We start from the raw sequence: 20,577 nt of genomic DNA, 5'->3' as shown, positions 1-20,577 counted from the left end.
ACAGCTGCATCAGCTCTACACTAGCTGGGGGGTTTCTGAGACAGGGATGTCTCTAGAAAGCCAGAGAAGCTGTTTTGCCAAGGTAAGAAGAACGAAGCAAGTGGTCCAAGGCTGGCTCAATATGCATTTCCATACCCATAAAGAAAAGCAGTGTGATGGCGACAAATGCTGTTCCTCCACAGTTCAGATGAAGTGAGCTTGCCAAGGATTCCAATAGGGAGAAACAGTTGTTTTATGCAGCCTGAATATTCTTACTGTCTTGGAGACAATTTCAAGCCAGTTTCAGTCTGACACAGTTTAACCTCTAGGGTTTCATCTATTATGGCAATCCAACCAGGAATGATGTGAAGAACAGTGTTTGGCCATGTCACCTGTCCCACTGCACCTTGCTATATTGCCTGTGGGACACAGCAAAATCTTCTTTCTCTGTTAAAGCAACTTTTTCTGTGTCCAGAGCAGTACACAGGGCTGCACAGGGCCGGAGCCAACTTGCAGCTATAGCTGGATTGTCTAGACAAAAACATTTTAATCCACACGCCATCTCATGAAGGCTTTTTTGTCTTTATGAATAGCTGGACCAGGAGCCCTGGCTATCAGTTTTTAGTATTTTAATCACAAAACCCCCTATCTCTCCAAAATTGGTAGTGAGCCCAGGGGTCATAAGTCCTCAGTCCTGTGCACAACCTCAGCAGCATCTATTCCCCTCCCAGCATCAGGGATGAGAACCAGGAGGCTGGGCCAAATAAGTTCTTCATTCAAGCAAATCAAGCAAAGAAATCAATGAATAAAATGCTTGATTTATGAATTCCCACAGCCTGCAGGCACAAAGTGTCAAAAAGGGGATATTTCTTCAGCTAGCTTGTGCTGAAGATTTTAATACAAAAACTACAAAGCCATTTTATTTATTTTTCCCTATAACTCAGCTAGCAATTTGCCTGTGTTTCCTTCTTTGTCTGCATTAGTGTGGGTTGCTATGTGGACTGGAGTTACTTCATTTTGCTGCTTCTGGAGATGATAGTTCAGTATAAACCATGGTGAGCAGTGCTGACAACAGCCCAACAAGAAACAAACGGGAATAATAAACTCATTGGATATACTACCTCTTTTAAACCACGGCAAAATCTTTCAAACACCCGTTTCATGTTGCCACCCTTCTCCATGGAGATCACCCTGGTGTGGTCCTCTTCATTAATCCAGACTAGAAATGTCTTGTCATTGTTGTGCCTGGTTGAGAGCAAAAAAAAAGAGTATCTTTAAAAAGACAAGCCCCGAAAAATAATTCTTAGTATCCTTAGCTTTATCACAGTCTTTTAGGGCTGTGGAGAGGTTAAGTGCAGCAAAATAACATTGTTCTGCAGAGTCAGGGATTTGAGCTGCTTTCACAGTTGGATCCACCATGCCAATGGCATTACGCAGGTTTCTTGGATGCAGCGAGAAGAGCAGTTTTTCTGATCACGTCTTGCTGCCATGGTGCTGAGAAAGGAGGAACGTGTTGTCCTCTAGCACAAGCACAGCTGGGAAGTGCAGCAAAGGGAGAAGGCAAGCTCTGCATCCTCTGTCACCAGGGATAGTTTTTATTGTTCTTAGAAAACTGTGCAGCTAGGAAAAAACCCCTAACATTTACATGCTACTTGGGGCCAAGCAATATGTCCTTATTTAATTATATTCTTCCCTAAATCAAATCACAGTGCCATCTGTATTGCTTGGTAACACTGGATTGCCATATCAGTCAAGTTATGCATCCCAGGGCAGCAGCTGCACGTTGCTTCTGGACAGCACATTAGCAATGCTGCCTTGTCAGTCAAGATAAAAATGCCTGAAGATACCCACTCTTGCTTCAAACAGATCAGTCATGACTAGGTTTATTAAGTGCTGGGTCAAACCTGAGGTCACTTGTCCTGGCTTTTTCTCCACTTTCTCTGTCTTCAACTACAGCCTTTCTACAGCATGTAGAAGGTGATTGATGGGATCAGACTCATTCGTACAAACAGTGGAATATTACCAGGTTTGAAACACATGAAATCTGAAAGTTACAGTTCACCTAGAGCCTGACTTTCAGCTGGTCTTTAACTGTCACTCCCTTTTTTGCACTTTGAGTTTGCCAGGTGTAAACAGCCTGTGTCCTGACATCATGGTCACCGAGGTCCAGTTACCTCATCTTCAGTCACGTACAAATGATTAGGGGAGGATTTTCCAAATAGGTTGAGGTTGGCCTGACTCAGCTCCCCCTCTAATTAACTAAGTCTCCCCATTGCTTTAAGGAATGTGGAGGAAGGCCATGCTGAGCACATTTAAACTGTGCCATCGCTGCCAGTGAGGTCGGTGGGAATAGTCCCGCAGCCCGTAACAAGGACAGGATCACAATCTTTATAAACAAAATAATTTCCAGAACGTGTACTCTTTTTGGCAACAACTTCTTGCATGAAAAAGGCGGGTTTTCCAAATACGGTTTACTGAAATAGTTTCCAATCATACTAATTTTTTTCCAGTCTGCCTGATATTTCACATGTAAACCAAGCCAAAACCCAGGTCTGTTTTATTCAGGAGATCCCTGGACAGTATTTAAATTATTGGTACTTCTCCTGTTTGTTTGTAGAGACAATGAATGGGATACCTCAGATTTATCCTTTTCCTCTTCCTCAGATTTAGATGGGGACCAGGGAACTAAACTGAAGCTTGTTGAACTAAAAAAATCCTCACAGATTTCCAGCAGGTCATCAAGTTTCATGGGTGATCAGGTTTCAGAGCGCCTGCTCCCTGACAGAAATCACGTTTAGCTCCTTGTAGTAATACTGTCTACGCTTTTGAACATGAGACAGTATTGTCATACACAGCTTGGAGAACAGTTGGGTTTTTTTTCCACATAAAGTCCCATCCTCTCTGAAAGTCCTGAACCTGCCTAGGGCAAGGAGATAGGCTACGTGATTCCTCAGAATCCTTTTTAGCCTAATTTTTCAGAATTAAAGCATCTGGTAATGCCTAGAAGTATACCAGGATGGATGCAGATGCTATGCACTGCCCAGCTGCCCCCATCCTCTGCTAGCAGGTGTGTGCACTGATCTCAGAGCTATTATCCCTTTATCTCCCCAGAAAATATCGTATTTTGGCACAAAATATGTCAAGTGTGTTGTGAAAGTAGAAACAGACCTAGAAGAAAATAGGAAATTCAACTTCTCTGTCTCCTTTTTGTCCAGCTCATTTGGAAAGAAAGAGTTAGTTTCAGCTCTGGGAATTAAAATAACTCCCTGTCTCTTGACAGTGAGGAGGGGGACAGGAATTTGCAATGTGGTGTCCTGCAGCTGTATGACCGGTGGTTCCTAGCTGACAGCACGGCTACAATCTGGTGTTAGAGCTGCTTTTGTAACCTCAGCTCTGCCAACTGCATGGTGACTCACAGGCTCTTTCCCAAATCAAATTTTTATCTAGAAATAGAAAAAATCGAGACAAAAACCCAAAGAAGGAGCCATGCTTATGATACTGTATTGTGTGGATGATATTAGTGATGGCTTCTTGAATATAAAGGTCTTACCCATTGTGTTGTTCATTACTGGATTTTGTTTGGTTGGTTTTTTTTAATTAAGGAAGGAAGAAAACATTGTTTTTTAAAAGCAAACTGAACGTGCTGTGAGTATGGGAACAGAGTGGCTGCAAGGTTAGGACATGCAAGGAGATTTGTAACACAATCTTTAAAAGCCGACACAAGCTTCTGCATGTCATACAACATACCAGATTCCTCTGGCATCTGGCCAGTCACGTGCCATCCCAGCACATGTTAGCAAAGGGGACACTGGCTTATCAAAGAGAAAATGGTCCTGGACACCAAAATGGGGCCAAAGGGAGAGAGAAAGAGAGAGAGAAAAACAAAACAAAATTCAGGTTTATTCAAGGAAGCAGTATAACGCTGTCTAATACATTTTATGTGAAGGCAATCAATGTAGAAGTAGATCACATAATACAGCTTATGAATCTGGTTCCTTATTGTGAAAACTAAAAGCACTTTACCCAGGTGATTTTCTTGAGTCTTGCAGATTCTCACTGATATTGGTAATATGACCATGTTTTGCCAAAAGTATTTTTCAAATGTAGGGAGGAATGGGAGGTGGGAACCTAATACCAGATACACACATGACTGCTAGCACCAGAGATGTTCTCTGCATACAGACAAATTTCAGGGTAGGAGAAGGCAATGAGTCCTTAAAGACTGAAAAAAAAAAAAAAAGAAAAAAAAAAAAAGCTATTTCTAAAAAGATGTTTCTCCAGCACAGAGATTTAGCAATTTATTCTGAGCATGAAGTCAAGGTAGGAATTAAATCAGTGCTAAGCTTGACCTTTTGGAATCACAGACTTGTTCTGTTCCTTAACAGAGATGCTATTTCTGATTTAATAAATGTAGCATTTGCTGTGCCACCGACTTGCCACATTCCAGATGATTTAGATTTTTTTTTTTAACAGAGCTGTTTTTTCCCAGGGCAAATAAATATTTGATTTTCATGTGTGTGCTGAAAAATTATTAGTTCTTACTTCCTCAAACACTACCATATCAAATGTTGGGGGTGGATGGGTTGGGGGGTGGGGAGTGGTTAAATCTAGGGTTTAATTAAGAATAGTGAGGCAAGCTATCCAGAATAAGTATGACATGGTAGACAAGTTGATATGCTTTACTTCTTTTTTCCCTTAGTGGGGAATTTTAGGTTTTCATTGAATACCCTGTGATGGACATGATGCAGCCAGAACCCTAGCCATGCAGCAAGAAAAGGTATAGAGTTCTCTTTGCTCATCGCAGGGACACAACATTCCCTTTCTCAGCTTGCTCTACTCAACACTTTTGCTTGAAAGAAAAATTCCCCTTTTGCAAGAAAACAGCTGAGCAGTATTAGTTTCCCTTACGTGCATATGGTCCAAATCTGCAAAGTACCACATGTCTTCTGTGCTGAATGCCATTCAGCTATCACTGATTTGATCTTACAGAGATCAAATGGTGCTTATTAAAGGCTGGCGGAAAGCCTGATACCATAGAGGTTCAAGGTCATAAAGTACTGGAGGAAGTAACCAATGGTACAAGTTAAAGATGGAATCTGAGGTTACAATATACAGTGCCCTGATTTCTATAAATTTGCATTACCATAAAACCAAACAAAAGAAGGTAAAATGCTGAATCAGTAAGGTCTATTCCACTGCCCAAAGGACTTAGCCTTAAACCATGAAGGAATTATGTTCTCCGCACTCCTATTTCGACCTCTGCTTTCTGAGAAGCTCTCTCCTGCTGAAAAAGGCAATGAAATAAAACCTACAATAGGTCATCAACATCTTGTCAATAAACATATTATCAAGGACATTCAATTAAAAAAGTTACTGACCTTACATAAATTCTTAACTCCTGGTTAATCCAGACTGTGACACCTAGTTCCAGGGTTATAAATAGTTATGTTACTTCATCAGCTCCCTTTTGGTTGGTGTTATGGATTAATGTGCCATGAATATAGCTAACAGGGTACAGCCATTCCTTTGGATATTTAAAATGCACATTCAAGGTTTGTTTGACATGTCACATGCTGTGACAAAATCCATGATGAAAATCCTTGTTGCCATCTGTGTGACAATGAAAACTCTCGTTATGGGCCTGATCCTTCAAGTCCTTAAACACAGTTAGAGGACTGGGAAAAGGTCACCTGGGTGCAGTTGGCTACAGGCATTTTGGGGAAATTAGAACTAATGTAGTTTTGACGTAAAGAAAGTACTGCCAAAGCCCCCCACCCCAACAGTCCAGAATACAGATAATATGTAATGCGTATCTCAATGTAATATCTTTAGAATCACTATTAATATAGAAAATATCAATCTTTGCTCAAGGAAATTATCAAGAAAAAGTCCTGAATTTACTTAATTATTTCTCCAAAGAGGTGGCAGCAGCCATGTTTATTTGATTTGACACAGACCTTGCTATCTGGAATATAACTCCATGTTTCGGACAGGCACAGTATATACTTAGCCAAAATATAGACCCTGGATGATTTGCCATTATATTAAAAATATTGACAGGCCATGAACTACTGTATTAATGCTGTGATTATCCTCCTTAGCTACACAGGAAAGCATGTACCCCAAGGAAAGACAAAGATTAAGATCAACGAGAGTAAATGGTTTCAGCACTGGAGCAATACTTACATCAATAAGCTGCTGCTGATCCCTCTCGGACATATTGGTCAAGCTGTAGTACTTTCCAGAGAGGTCTCCTTTCAGCCCAGCGAGCGCAGTGACCACGACGTTCTCCACCTCTCTCCGCTCTGCCCTGGTACAGGCAGGAGGAAGGCTGAGGCCACGGATGCTGCGGCCAGTCCGCACCCGTGATGAGAGGACATAACGCTCATCAAATTGGCCATGGGTGATCTGGGGGAAGAATGTTTCATTATTTCACACACAGTCCCCCGTGTCGTACTCCATTAAAAAAAAACCAAATCCCATTATACAAAAAGAAGGGCATCTTTCTGCCCAGGCCCGATGACCTCTCCATGAGATCACAAATACTCTGGATATCAGGAGCCCCTCAGAGTTTCAGACACCAGGAGGTTTTTTTTAGGAACAACAAGTTTCTTTGGCTGAACAAATGTGGCAGAGTAACCAGCTAGTCCTTCATGGTCCCAAAATGTGAAGGAATCTCTGTGGCTTTTGGAAACATGAATATGGGCAGAGGCAGGGGGCCAGATACAGAAGATCCTTCGAAAGAGGAAAGCCTGAGAAGATGCTAAACCACAGTGTAGTTGAACTATGAAGTAAATATTAAGCAGCAGGTAAGGTTTGATCATGTGTATGTGGGTGTAGTGGAGTCAACTCCTGCTTTCATTCCAACCCTTAGACACACAGTTATCTCATTAACAGACCCACAGTGCCTGCCAAGTGAGACTGTGGCCCAAATGCTTAGTACAGTTGAGACTGATCCCCCTGCTAGGAACGAGGTAGGGACGCAGCTGTCTTCCTGTTAGGGCCATGAGTGGCATCCCAGTTTCCTTAACCCTAAAATTACTGTCTTTGAAATTGGATCAGGAAAAAGAAAAGTACTATTACATGCAATATCATCACTGTAAGAAGCAGCCCTGAACCTTTATTGTCTCATTATTTTATTTCAATCCTACCTTGGATGCATCCAGGTCCGTGTGATGCTTCATCGTCCGTGGATCATAGCCATTATGTCTCACTTTAATGACAGGGTCAAAAATCTCAGCAAACACCTATGGAGTCAAGAGGATCTAGAAAGAGTCTGCAGAATCACAGAAACACTTAAATGCACCAGCTTCAACCACAGGAGAAGTCCCCTGGCACAGGCTCCTGGGGGACAGATGTAAAGGGGGCTTTGCAAATGCAGACAGGATAAATATGAAAAGGGTGTGCTTTTGACCTAGGCAGTGCTCTGCAGCAGTTGCTCATCTTCACAACAAAAAGAAGGTGCAATTGCACCTTACTTAAGTTACACGCTTACTCTAGTTACCAAAGACAGGTACTGGATGTGGTGGCATCTAGATTAGGTCTCAGGATGTATTACCAACCAGAACACACACTCAGAGTCCCCCAGCAGCTTGCCTGTTGTTTTTAGGTCATGCAGGAATACCCTATGTCTTCACTGCCATGGGATAATAGTCCATGTTAGAGCCACTTGTCTCAGGTGTGTCAACATCGATCACAACCACACCCTCATGTGGATGAGAAGCAGTGGCAGTGGCACATCTAAATGAGGAAACCAAACCACAGAAGCTGACAGTCCAGAATGCCAGATGTTCCAGTCCATCCTCAGCAGCCCAGCATTTGGGGTACTGTTAGGAGACTATATAATAATAGGTACCATTGTAGGTAGACTGAAGGAACCAGACCACAGACATCAATAAAAATGAGGATTTTCTTCTCTTTTCCTCTTCTCCTTATTCCAAAGTTAAACCAACCTGCCCATCCTAATGCTGTCTATCTTCAGCTTTCATCATCATTCAAAAGCTGTGGCTTAATCATGTTTGGCACTTCCCAGAAGACATTTTTGTTTCACTTCTGCCTCTGCTGTTGCACAATATAATTTCCACATTACTTTATTTTGTGTGTCTCAGGTTTGCATAGCCTTGCCATAAACTAAGTTTAGTCATAGGAAGGATGGCAGCTGCTGGAGGCAGGTAGCAGCTGCTCCCAAGCAGATACTTTTTATTAACCTCAATTGCAGCAGAGAGGGCACCTATAGTAATGCCTCATGTTCATGCATTACCTAATGTGAAAGAGTAGGGGAAACACCATCTTTATGCACATGCCCTGCCCCTTATATACTCTCCGGGATACAATTTATCTTAGGAGTGCATACCCTACTGGGAATCTGTCTTCATCTAAGGAGCTGAACGATACCACAGAAACTGAACCAAATACAACAGTATTGTGGAAATGTCTTACCTCATAGGATTCTTCATCACCTGCAACCATGCCCACAGTTTTAATGAAAGGATGGCCAGGATTGTCAACCCCGGTTTGGATGCACTGATCCAGGGTGTAGCCATTGGGAGTCATCTTGTCCCTTAGCCTGGAGTAAATGGCTGGTGTGAGGCACTCAGCCATGCAGTTGTTGTGTTTGCGGAGATCAGGGTAGTCTGCGCTGAAGAGAAGAATCCCAAGCAATTAACGTGGCACCTTTGAAGAGCAGAGCTTGCTAGTTTATGAAGCTATAAAAGGGATCATGAGATACAGAGCACACAGCATGGTTTAAAAGTATAATTGGTTCTTGGTTTATGTGTTGCATTGAATTTTAGGAAGGGAGGAAGATTCAGGTCACTGAAAGTACCCCACGTTGCACACTGGTGGGCCACCACACCAACAGGCAATTGCAGCTTTCTACTACTCAAGGCCATCAGGAAAATGAATCCCAATGAGCTCTGAAAGTGTATTAAGCCCCATTAAATCTCTGCTGAGACACTCTTATTCAGAAATAAAAGAACTCTTACATTGTTTTGTTCAAGTAGGAAGGGAATTAAGTTTAGCTGAAGAAGTTCTTTGTAATTCAGAGGCCAGGTGCTCTCACAGCTTAGTGGACGTCAATGGGACTGTCTGATCTATGTCAGCTGGGAAGCTCATTCTTCTGCAATATCTGGGTTTGCTTTAATGGACTATTATTTACAGAAAGCTGCATGGTGTAGTAAGACAGGGAAAATAAAGATGTTATGCTTTAGCAAGGCATTTTTGCAAATGAGTCAGACCACATCTACCTTGTACTGGCAACAATTTGCTTTATGCACAACTCCGTTATTTCTATAAGAATATATTTTAACTAGGATACTATTCACTACTTAAAAAAAAAGGTCTGTCATAGCCTGATCTGTTTGGTTGGTTGGTTGGTTTTTTTTCACAAGTATGGCCAGCAAAGTCAACCTACAGAGAATAAGGTCTGTAATTATTTTCTAATCATCAGCCAGTCAGTTTGTAACAGAATTAGGAGTATTTCAAGTACAGCAGTTATATGGGAGATTTCTTTACTACTTGCATAATGAAAATATTTTCACATTTCCTAATGGTAGAGTCCGTACAATCAGCCAATCCAATAGGTTGAGCTGCAAAGTGTTTGGCAGCTGATGAGATAAAATAAGGACTAATATAGTGCTCTGCCTAAAATTTGAAACATTTCTTAGGCTTGTCATTGTTTGGCAATTTTTTTTTGAGTGTTGATACTATCTCACATTTCTGCTTTCTGGTCTTGAAGGGCATTGTTGGTGCTACATAAAACTGGGGTTATTAATAAAGGGTGCTGTTTTTCAGGTCACACAGCCCATGGACAGACACACAGACGGTGTGACTGCATGAGGACTCTGCAGCTTTGATAGGGATCTTCTTCCTCCAAAGAGTTAAACATTGCTCCTAGCCCAGTTAACAGGGTGCGGTGCTCAGCTGACTGCCTAACCCCAAGTCCTTACCTTGGTGGGAAGAGTTTCCGTTTTTCCTGAACAGCAGCCTTCACATTTTGCTGGTTGAGGAGGTACCCGGTGGTTAGCACCCCTGTGCCTGCGGCTGCAAAGAGTGCAGTGGTTGCACGGCCAGCCAGGAGACGACAGAAGGTGCCAGCCATACCTCTCGGAGGATGCAATGTCTGGAAGAGAAGATAGTCCAATGTCAACCCATAAGTCCTCACACAGTGCAAATAATAAGTAAACCCTCACTTTAAATGGTAGCCTTGTAAGAGAAGAAATTTATTTTTATTATTGATTTGCATTTATATAGTGTGTTCAGAAAAATGGTTAGTGTTTACATGTATTATTTCTATACAAGTATTTTTTCTATTTAATTCTACTGGGATTATGTCTAGAGTACAGGAGATCTCTAAGTCTAGCAGAGAAAATGACATTTTCTGTGAAAGTCTAAAGAAGACAATGCACATTTTTTCTTCCAAGAATTGGAATTTGACTAGTATTGCTCATGAATGTGAGTTCCTCAGGAAGATATAACTCCTGTTTAAATAAAGGACACAAATTCCAATTTGTGTCATTGAGAGAAGCTTATTCTTAAAACTGGACTCTGGTAAATCATCTTTGGGAAATGGGCATGGAAGATTTACAAGAAAACATGACCTTTCCCCCAGGATATGCTGCTTCGGTTGTTTTTTCAAAGTTTTAAAAAAAGTAATTGTTTATGCAATCTCTTCACCATTCTTTCAGAGGTTAAACTAAACACCTCAAAGCATTTATTTTTATTTTCAGTGAACAAAGTGTTCTAATTTGCAATAATTTTCATGTAGATCTGGGTTAGTTAGCCCCAAACCGTGTACTTCTTCAACTTTTCCACGGCTGTCTAAAAACAAAAGCAATGTTGCCTCTATATCTTCTCACTTGGTAAAAAGATCTTCTCATCTGCTTGCATGGTTTTCTGTTGCAAAGCAGTCTCTTCTTTTTACTTAGTCACATATGTGAGATGAGAAACACAGATGTGTTTCAAGTTTGAGAGTCATTTGTTTCATGTCCTGTATCTTGTTTAAACAATTTTATACCTGAATTTTTTTATTCTGTCTCCTCCATGCCTTTGAAATGCAATATACATTTGTCTAACTTTCCTTCCAGAGAAAGGTGCTGACTAATTGACAGAAATTTCAATATTTTTTCACTGAAAGAATTTCCCTAAAACAGAAATGGGGAGGGGTCTTTTTTTTTCCCCATTAGGAATACATTGTGATTTCCTCAGCTATTCCAAGTCCTCAAGAATTAGTTGCACAGCACTAGAGTATAAAGAAATACGTGCTGACACTGGACTGGAACAGGAGGCAGATCATTGACCATAGCCTTATCTTATCTCTGGGAATATCCCCTCCATCTATGAATTTGTTTAGGTGAGAGTTGCACGGCAGGCTCTCATGACTGCAATAGGATTTCTCCCTCCCAAAATGCAGTGGGAGAATGTTTGACTGTAAATCAAAATCAAATATGAGCTTTGTGATGGATGTTTTTGTGCTGCTTTCTTTTCTGTGTATTTGGCAGATGGTTCTCATGCCTTTTCCTACACTCTGGAAATACTTGCTTATGACTAATCTGCACAGAACTATTATTGTTATACCTAAGTGTCTGAAAAACAATACATGTATTTTCACAGCAGCTCTATGTATTTATAGTTCTGTTTCACAGATGCCATCTTTACTGCAAGGAATTGGCTGGCAGTCAAAATCCTGTCCTGTCCTGTCCTATGCCTGATAGCAGCCGTATCAAAATCCCCTTGCAGACGATGACATTATGACTTCAGTGACCCCAGGCACTCATCAACATCTCCACCAGCTTGGATTTTTTGGGAGCTTCTGAATCCTGTGCCACTTTAGGGGACAAATCTGGTCCGTACATGTGACTAAATGGTGTGCAGTATGTAGTTAGAAAGAAGCATGAGGCACAACAGTATAATTTTAATGCTTCAGAAATCATTAAAGGAGTGCACCTATTGACTACAGTGTGTACCGCACCCTAACAGGTAAAGCTAACAGCCTCAGACAGATCATTATATTTAGCCATGTCACATATCTGCTGGCAAGGCTGCACTGTATTGTTTGCTGTTTTCACATAACCTCCATTCCTTGTACTAATGCAATGTGACAGGAAAGTCCCATCCTTTGCAACAGCAGCTATTGATTGACTGGCTGAATATTTTTCTACCTTTGAGCCTTTTCCAATGATCAAGGATGCACGAGGGATAGAAGCAATGTCCCGGCCAGAAAGTTACTCTCCGAATCAGCATGATATTGTGGTCTGAGACTGGAAGGTAAGCACAGCATGCTCTTTGCTAGGCACTTGGCATTAATTTGTTCTGGAGGAGGTGAGAAGTACATGGGAGCTCTGCAAGGGTGAAGGATGCTAGAAGCTGCTCTCTGTGATTTTTTTGAGAGACAAACCGTGATCACTGAAGTTGTTAAAAGCTAAAGGTTGTTTAGCTGCTGATTCAGTGCTTCTTGTATCCTTCACTTTGCCCTTGTGACTGCACCCGATCCTGAGAGCAGCTGAGCAGAGCAAACCTTCTGCAGAATGTGGTGTGCAAACAATACCCTGGGTGGCTGTGGGTAGCTTGGCATCCTTGACTTTCAGGCTGAACTACACTGTGTGCCTGAGGTATAGGGTTGTAACAGAAATCACAACCTGTGAACGGAAAGAGAAATGAATGACCTGGAAAAAGAAATAGATGAACCTGGGGAAAGGGAACCAGTTTGAAAAGGCAAAGAGACTTCCTTGGTAACTCAAACAGTGAAGGCTTTGTGCCATGGCTGATCTGGGAAATACACGGATGTTGTACCTTACTCCTTCTGCTAAATGAGTACGAGTACCCCCTCCTCACTCTTATTTATGCCTGTCTTTGACTGGATGTGCAATGCCGAGCTTTAATCCCTAAAGCAGACCCTTCCAGCATGGACAGTTTCATTGTCCCCTCGTCCCTTGTTCAGGCAGCATCAACAGTTTTCTGACCCTTTCAGGGTGTGATACATTAAACGGACCTGTACCTTTGGGACAGAATGACTGACTTTTGGACACCTGATCAAAGGCAGATCTTAGGCTCATAAAATTATTTTCCTTTTTGAGTTTTAATAAAGTCCCATAATGCAAGTATTTTTCTTGTTGGCAGTGTTATCTTCCATTGTGGCTGCATGCCTTGTCCCCCAGGACATTTTTGCCTTGTTGGATCACAGAAAAGTTTTTCCTTACCCTGAGGCAGGCTCTAATTATTTGCAGATGACACCAAGTCGGGTGGGAGTGTTGATCTGCTGGAGGGTAGGAAGGCCCTACAGAGAGCCTTCTACAGCCTCTCTACAGCCTACAGACCTGGACAGGCTGGATTGTTGGGCCGGGGCCAACTGTATGAGGTTCAACAAGGCTAAGTGCTGGGTCCTGCACTTCGGTCACAGCAACCCCATGCAACGCTACAGGCTGGGGGAGGAGTGGCTGGAGAGCTGCCTGGCTGAAAAGGACCTGGGGGTGTTGGTTGACAGTTGCCTGAACATGAGCCAGCAGTGTGCTCAGGTGGCCAAGAGGGCCAACGGCATCCTGGTTGTATCAGGAATAGTGTGGCCAGCAGGACCAGGAAGGAGATAGTGCCCCTGTACTTGGCATTGGTGAGGCCGCACCTCGAGTACTGTGTTCAGTTTTGGGCCCCTCACTGCAAGAAGGACATCGAGGTGCTGGAGCGTGTCCAAAGAAGGGCGACAAAGCTGGTGAAGGGTCTAGAGCACAAGTCTTATGAGGAGCGGCTGAGGGAGCTGGGGTTGTTTAGTCTGGAGAGGAGGAGGCTGAGGGGAGACCTTATTGCTCTCCACAACTACCTGAAAGGAGGCTGTAGCGAGGTGGGGGTCGGTCTCTTCTCCCTAGTAACAAGCGATAGGACGAGAGGAAACGGCCTGAAGCTGCGCCAGGGGAAGTGTAGGTTGGATATTAGGAAAAACTTCTTCACTGAAAGGGTAGTCAGGCACTGGAACAGGCTGCCCAGGGAAGTGGTTGAGTCCCCATCCCTGGAGGTATTTAAAAGATGGGTAGACGTGGTGCTTAGGGACATGGTTTAGTGGTGGACTTCGCAGTGGTAAGTTAACGGTTGGACTCGATGATCTTAAGGGTCTTTTCCAACCTTAACGATTCTATGATTCTATGAATTTTATGATTTTAATTTACCTGACAGATGCTTCTCTAACAGCTCTGGAAAGCCCCCAACACTGGAGATGCCACAGCCTGCGTAGGGTAACTACCTAAAAAAAAAAAAAAACAGAGTTTTTTTAAAAAGATAGGCTTTTTTAATTTTTGTTTTTTTAAACAAGTGTCTAACTACACATCCCTTGTTACAGTTTAAGCCCAGCACTCCTCAGCCTAACATTTCCTTCCCCAAACTTTGCAGTTCTATAAGCAGAAGTTCAGTTTCTGTCTTTACCAGTAAGTGCCTCAGCTTTTTAAACCCAGTCACTCCTGCAGAAAAGGTGACTCTGCTGAGAAGGTGACCTGACAAGCATCAATCACAGCATCACGCGGCTGCTGCCTGCAGGAACTGGGAGACGACAGCTGGCCTGATCTTCTGCTCCTTAGGCAGGACCTTCTGAATGCAGCGTGGCATTGCCATCGCAGGGATCATCATTTGTGACTGTCAAATGCAAAGGGTCTGGGGGAACATGAAAGTTAGAATTTCTTATGAGAAGAAAAACATCATCTGGACTGCAGTGGAAAGGGGACTGTAACCTTTTTTATCAAAATGGTGTAAATCCTAATTTAATGAACACCTCTTGCCACAAGGGTGGGCTATAGTTCTGAGTATAAATGCATACAATACTGCTGCACAAACTGAGTCCATGTTATGCCTTGCACAGGTAGTCCACGTACAATCAAAATAGCACAAATAGACTTGCACAAAAACCTGGTGTACAAGTTCAGCAAACAAAGTTTTTACATAACGAGGGTGCCTAATGAACAAGATACTTTATTTGACAGGAAACAAGACCATTTTATTTTGTTTTTCTTTTTTTTTCCCCTCTAAACATAACATAATTTCTAAGTCATGCATTACTGCAAAACAAACATTTCAAAAAGATGCATTTTGAAAGAGTCTGAATGGAATGGTCTGAACCTAAAAAAAAATTCTCATGAAAGCTATTTGTCAAATCTGACTTCAAATCATTAACAGATTCAGCTGTTTTTTTCCTCACAGAAAATGTCAACCTGCCCTAACAATAAGTTTGCACCATTACCACCTCTGTGATTCGGAGAAATGTAATTTTTTCAGCCAAAGGTGTCCTTAAAGGCATAAGGTTTTTCTAAGAAGACTTTACCAGAAATACCATGTTGTGATTCAGGTTTCACTGTGGACTATCATTAGGCCTCCACTGTAAGGATTTAACTTTCATCAGGGAAATTTAACAGCTGCACAGCCTAAAAAATGAAAGTGCACGCTTTTCTTTTGTAGGCATTTCCTAAAGGTCTTCTGTTGTGCTCATAATGATAGAAAATCCATTTTCTCATAGATGCCTATAGTGCTACCTTAGTGCAGCTGGGAAGGGGAAAGATTAATTTTTCAACATCAGAAGAACTTTCGTGATTATCAGTTTTAACCCTTGAAAAGGAATTGTGAGCTTGCCTGTGTTGATCAGGTGTGCTGGAAGGAAAACACCTGCATTAGGAAAGCATCCATCTTCCATTTAAAACTATCTGGAGAGAGTATGGTCTGAAGAAGATAGAGGAGTTCCAAGGGTTAATCAACCTGAGTTAAAAAAATAAATAAAACTCTTATCTTATTTTTGGCCTGCAATTGTTTTTCCTCAGTTTGAATCACTGGCCTTTGTTATTACTTCTATCAGTTTGTTGTAGAGATTTCTACTCATTATTTGTTCCACATGTAGCTGCTTAATAGCTATCACTTTTTATGTCTCTCCATTAGTTTTTTATCATATTTTCAAATTTATTAATCACTCTTTAGCTCTTCCTTGAACTCCTTCCTTTTTGTTTCATCCCCAACATCCTCTTGATACCGGAATGGCCCTGTCATTCCAATAATGGTTGTACCAGGTCTCCAAAATGGAAGTAGCAGAGCCTCTCCGAGCCTACTAAATAGCTTTTGCATTCAGAAATCATATCAGCCCCTTGGGACTGCAGCGGTTCACTAGAAGTGCACACTGTGGTCATTGCCTGCCAAGTGCTGACCCCTTCTGGGAGTCACACAGTTCCCAGAATCATGGGTAGGGAGTGATGACTGCAGTCCTCAGCATGGCCTAGGGAGCTTCCTGATCGCAGCAGTCAGGGAACTATTTCTGATATGGATATAGATACACTTCTGAGTAGGATTATGTGATGAGGTGGTCTGCAATAGCAGGAACCTGGTTAACTTAAGTCTCTATCAGTCCCATCAATTTTTTTACTATTACTTTCACTTTCCCTTTAACCTGGAATGCTTCCTAATAAGCAGAGAAGTTTTCTCCTCCGTTGTGGGATTCTGAATGTACTGACAAAAATATTCTTAAATTGTTCCCAATTATCATTTATGGTTTTCTACTTAAAAATTGTTTCTTTGCTTAACAGTTATAACTGCGCCAACCTTGCAGAAGTTTCGAGTTCTTTCAATGCACCACAAGCTACATGTGAATTTGGACTTTATTTTGGTAACACATAACACAGAATTAGCTGCATCTAAACCTGCACTGAATTTTAGTTCTGTGAACATGTCTTCTTCAGTTGTCCAAACGAGGTCTAATTTCTATGGTATTGGACACAACACTTTTTTTGAGGTATAAAGCTTAATAATTTTATTTTATAGATTTTAATGAGATTCTTAGGATTCATGACATGAGATCTCAAGCATGTGTCACTCAGATAGTACTCTGATAGTAATAAGACTGTTTTTCCAAAATGTAATGGATAGGCATATTAAGAGTCAGACAGCTTCTTCCTTACCAATTTGATGATGTGGGGATTTCAGCACATTGTGTAAGAAATATTCAGAGATGTGATTTAAACTGAACTGTTTCAGTGTAAGGCTATGACAAAGCTGGAGCACCATATATATATTCTGTATGCAGATCAGCAGAAGCTGACACATCAGGAGACACAGCAGTCCAAAGTGAATCAATGAGAACTGCTATTTTGCAGTGGGGAAATATACATTGGAGTGCTAGCTCAACACCACAGATTAGGACAGCACTGACTGTGTTGCAGGCTGATGGAAAGAAGAGCAGGCAGGGAATATTGGGGAGAGAAGAGCATGAGCTTCTCAAATCCCTTAGCAGGTGGCAGAAACACAAAAAATGGACCTCCTGAGCACTGCAGTGCCAGCCTGTGCTGTAACTGGGAGGGTGCACCTGCTTCTGCTGCACATGCCATCACTCAGGTTTGGCTCACCAGCTCCCTAATGTGAGTGCCAAGGTTGCTGGCTCTCATGCAATGGTCCTATTCAAGTCATTTATCTCCTGCTTTTCCTTACCATGGTCAGGGCTGATCTGCTCTACTGTCACCCAGCACTTAGAACATGTCTGTCTTCCTTTCCTTTGCAGACAGCTTGATCTTCAGCAGTGCCCACAACTAGGCATCCTTTAACTGCTGAAGGTGGAGGCTAAGTTATGCACCTCAGCTGGTATCCAGCACCTGGTGGATTTTCTACAGGGAAACTGGCAGGGAACGTTTTGTTTCTCATGTTAGTCAAGTGTGCTGCAAAACACATTGATGGCTCCTGGTATTTGAATTCGACAGCTTTACAAAATGCTTGGACATCTTGCTTGGTGCATTTTCCCCATTTTATGTCATTCTGCTCATACTTTGGATGCTGGCTTTGCCTCATGATAACTAGTGAAGATGTCTTTTATATCCCTCCAGGATTACGCATGCCCAAGGGCAGGGTATAGAGAACAGCTCAGTGGCTATGAAAGTGGAATTTGTCACTGGCAACAAGTCCTTTAAAGTTGTATTTCCAAGGTCACTTGTGTTTGTGTTATCACTTGGAGAAAGCAAAAATACTGTTGTACAGGAGAGAAGAAACATAGAGCAATTGACTCAGAAACAAGTAACAGCCACTAAGCTGTACAGCTTGTAGTGTTCAGCATCTGCAAAAACAAGGTTTCTTCATAGCAGAGCAAAATCATTCCCGTTGTCTTACCACATCGGCACCATGAAGAGTAAACAAATTCAGAGTAAAATTGGCATTGCCTTTTCCAAAGCAGTATTCCCATATGCCATGATGACTTATGGCCAGTGAATCAGCAAAACCTGTCTGAAAGGTCATGATCTTAGAGGTCATAGCCTTTATCTCTCTGCTGTCCCCCAAGACACGCTTAGCTACCTGTAACCAGCCCTCAGGACATTAATATCCTGCCAGGAGTGTATTTTGGTTTTAAAACTGTATTTTAATATATGTATTGCCTACAACGCACAGAAGGTGGAGACAAAAGTCAGCAGCAAGATTTAGCAGAAGTCACTACTGTAAATCTGGTGCTGGCTGAGAAACAGCCCAAAGGATTGCAAGTATCATTTAAGGTGGAGGGGCTGTTCATAACCACAGTTTGAACCCCAGGATGAAAAAAACTGGAGAATGCCTATTTCAGGGCCTTAGACCAGTTTTCCCTCTTATTCACGATACACCTAGATTAAAGCTTCTGTTAAAGATGAAAGTACTCTCCAGAAGAAATATGGCTTTTGTACAGCAGGTTCCTCACCAACACTAAAAACATCCTTCTTTTAGATCAACAGCTTAAGAAAACTCTGTCATAGGAAAACTCCCATTGCTGCTCTGGCCAGAGGCTGCAGAGGATCTCCAGGGCATTTGGTTCACAGCTACTACCGTGCCCGGATGGCCTCAGCCACGTCCCATTGCACACATTGATCCTGTGATCCGCACATATGTGAAGCTGTTGCATCCCTCTCTGGGAACTGCAGGGGTGAGTGAATCATCAGAAATGCACAAACCACCTCTTTACCCTTTAAGGAACTTGTGAACTTTACTACTACTTTTAATATTTAAAAATAATGCTTTTGCTATTATTTCCATATCTTCTTGAACTTCTTTTAAAGAGGAAGTCCTCAGCTCCATTTTTCCCTTAATGTATTTGAACACAGGTATTGGTTATCCTATATTTCACACTAGGCAGTATATGTGCTTTTAGCCAAGGAGGGAAGGAAGGTACAAGGGTTACAGTGACATTTCTAGAAATAGAACTAGATTAAATATTTGAACCATGTCATGGGCGGTATTAATTGCCACATCATGTGATCCTGAGCGACATTTTAGAGGAATGGCAGAGTCATAGCTAAAGTTCACACAGGCTCATAATCACAGGTAATGTATATGCACATCTTAAACTGTTAAGCGGTCTAGCTAACAGTATCACTGCAGTGAGCTGAACTTTCACGTGGTAGAGGGAGAAGGAGGTTGGTCTTTTATATTTGAGAAGTAATTTCTTTGAGTCATCCTTAGCTTGAGCTAAAGCCTACAGATGCCAGTGGAAAGTTTTCTCTGCCCATCTATGGAAGTTGCTGGCACTTTAGAAACATCTGCAATAAATGTCACAAGTGACTACATGCATGATACACCATTTTTAGATGCCCAGAAAACAGCTTACATTGCTCTTGGTTTGCTGTATCACTGTACAGGTTCAGAGGATAAGCTATATATTAAAACATTAAGTCCCATAAAGCAATATTGGTAGGGCTTTTCAGTTTCTCATAGCTCACCCTGAGCAAGACTCGAGCCTTTCTGACTGGTCTGGGTTTAAGATGAAATCTCCAGAGTGCAGAAACAATGTCAGTGCAGACATTGGCCTAACTGTGCCTTAATCACAGCATGGAATATCTCTATGAAAAATAAACTAAAATTCAGTTTCTTTCTCCTTGTAATGCCAGAGGTCAGTGAATGGTTATAAAAATCTAATAATCTGAGGAAAAAAAAATCCAAACTATGAATCTATGAATAGAGAAGACATGGAAAAGACTCTTCATAGATCAGATACCTACTCCTTAGTAACTACCCCTTACAGCATGATTTTTGATTTCTAACAGCTGAAGGTCTGACCCATCAGACTCAACCTGGTGAGACTCAGAAGCCCAAATTCTCCTGCCAAAGCCCAACTAAGGTGCTGGGAGTCCTTGCTCTTCTGAATCAATCCAACACTATTTTACAGTGTAAAACCCTCATCTCCACAGTGCAAAGAGCTACAATCAAAATCACAAAAAACTTACTGAATTAGAGTTATTTTCTCTGAACTTGTTACACATCTGCAAAGGGACCTATTTTTCCCTTGCTTAAACTGTTACTTAAGGGTCAGCATTTGAAGCAGCTGCACAGTGGGCTGACACATTTTTTCCTGCACGAAGTTGTTATGCAAATCAATAAGTTATAACCAAATTACACTACATCCTGTGGTGCTTTGAATTCATTTTTAATAACCCTCATATTTGAAATGCTACCATTTGAGGCGAGAAAAGCAATATAGGTAGTTAAACTGACCTTGAAGCTGAAGGTAGAGACGTCCTGCTGCCTGCAGCGAGCCCAGAGTGTAAAGGGAGTAACAAGTTGGTGCGCTGACAGGAGCCCAGGTAATATGAGAGGGGGAAAAGGAGGTGAGGGAAACGAAAATAATTGCTGCAGTGGCCAATC

The 20,577-nt window shown here is 41.9% G+C and overlaps 1 protein-coding gene across 1 annotated transcript in view; it reads right to left on the bottom strand.

The window, feature by feature from the left end:
* The window catches only part of CKMT2 (creatine kinase, mitochondrial 2), a 26,485-nt gene extending 5,908 nt beyond the window's left edge, over positions 1-20,577 (bottom strand). Inside the window, exons 1-8 of the mRNA XM_009476760.2 lie at positions 20,428-20,577; positions 14,133-14,206; positions 9,927-10,099; positions 8,419-8,617; positions 7,131-7,226; positions 6,166-6,387; positions 3,727-3,812; positions 1,101-1,224 (exon numbers count right to left, since the gene is read on the bottom strand). Of these exons, the coding sequence (XP_009475035.1) occupies positions 1,101-1,224; positions 3,727-3,812; positions 6,166-6,387; positions 7,131-7,226; positions 8,419-8,617; positions 9,927-10,078 (879 nt within the window). The 5' untranslated portion in view covers positions 10,079-10,099; positions 14,133-14,206; positions 20,428-20,577. The remainder of the gene's footprint in view (positions 1-1,100; positions 1,225-3,726; positions 3,813-6,165; positions 6,388-7,130; positions 7,227-8,418; positions 8,618-9,926; positions 10,100-14,132; positions 14,207-20,427) is intronic.

Source organism: Nipponia nippon, unplaced genomic scaffold (genome assembly GCF_047370975.1).
Source record: "Nipponia nippon isolate SJK-2023a ecotype South Korea unplaced genomic scaffold, ASM4737097v1 scaffold_24, whole genome shotgun sequence".
Taxonomy (NCBI): domain Eukaryota; kingdom Metazoa; phylum Chordata; class Aves; order Pelecaniformes; family Threskiornithidae; genus Nipponia; species Nipponia nippon.
Note: the sequence above shows the minus strand (reverse complement) of the source record. Positions and strands in the feature narration are given on the sequence as shown.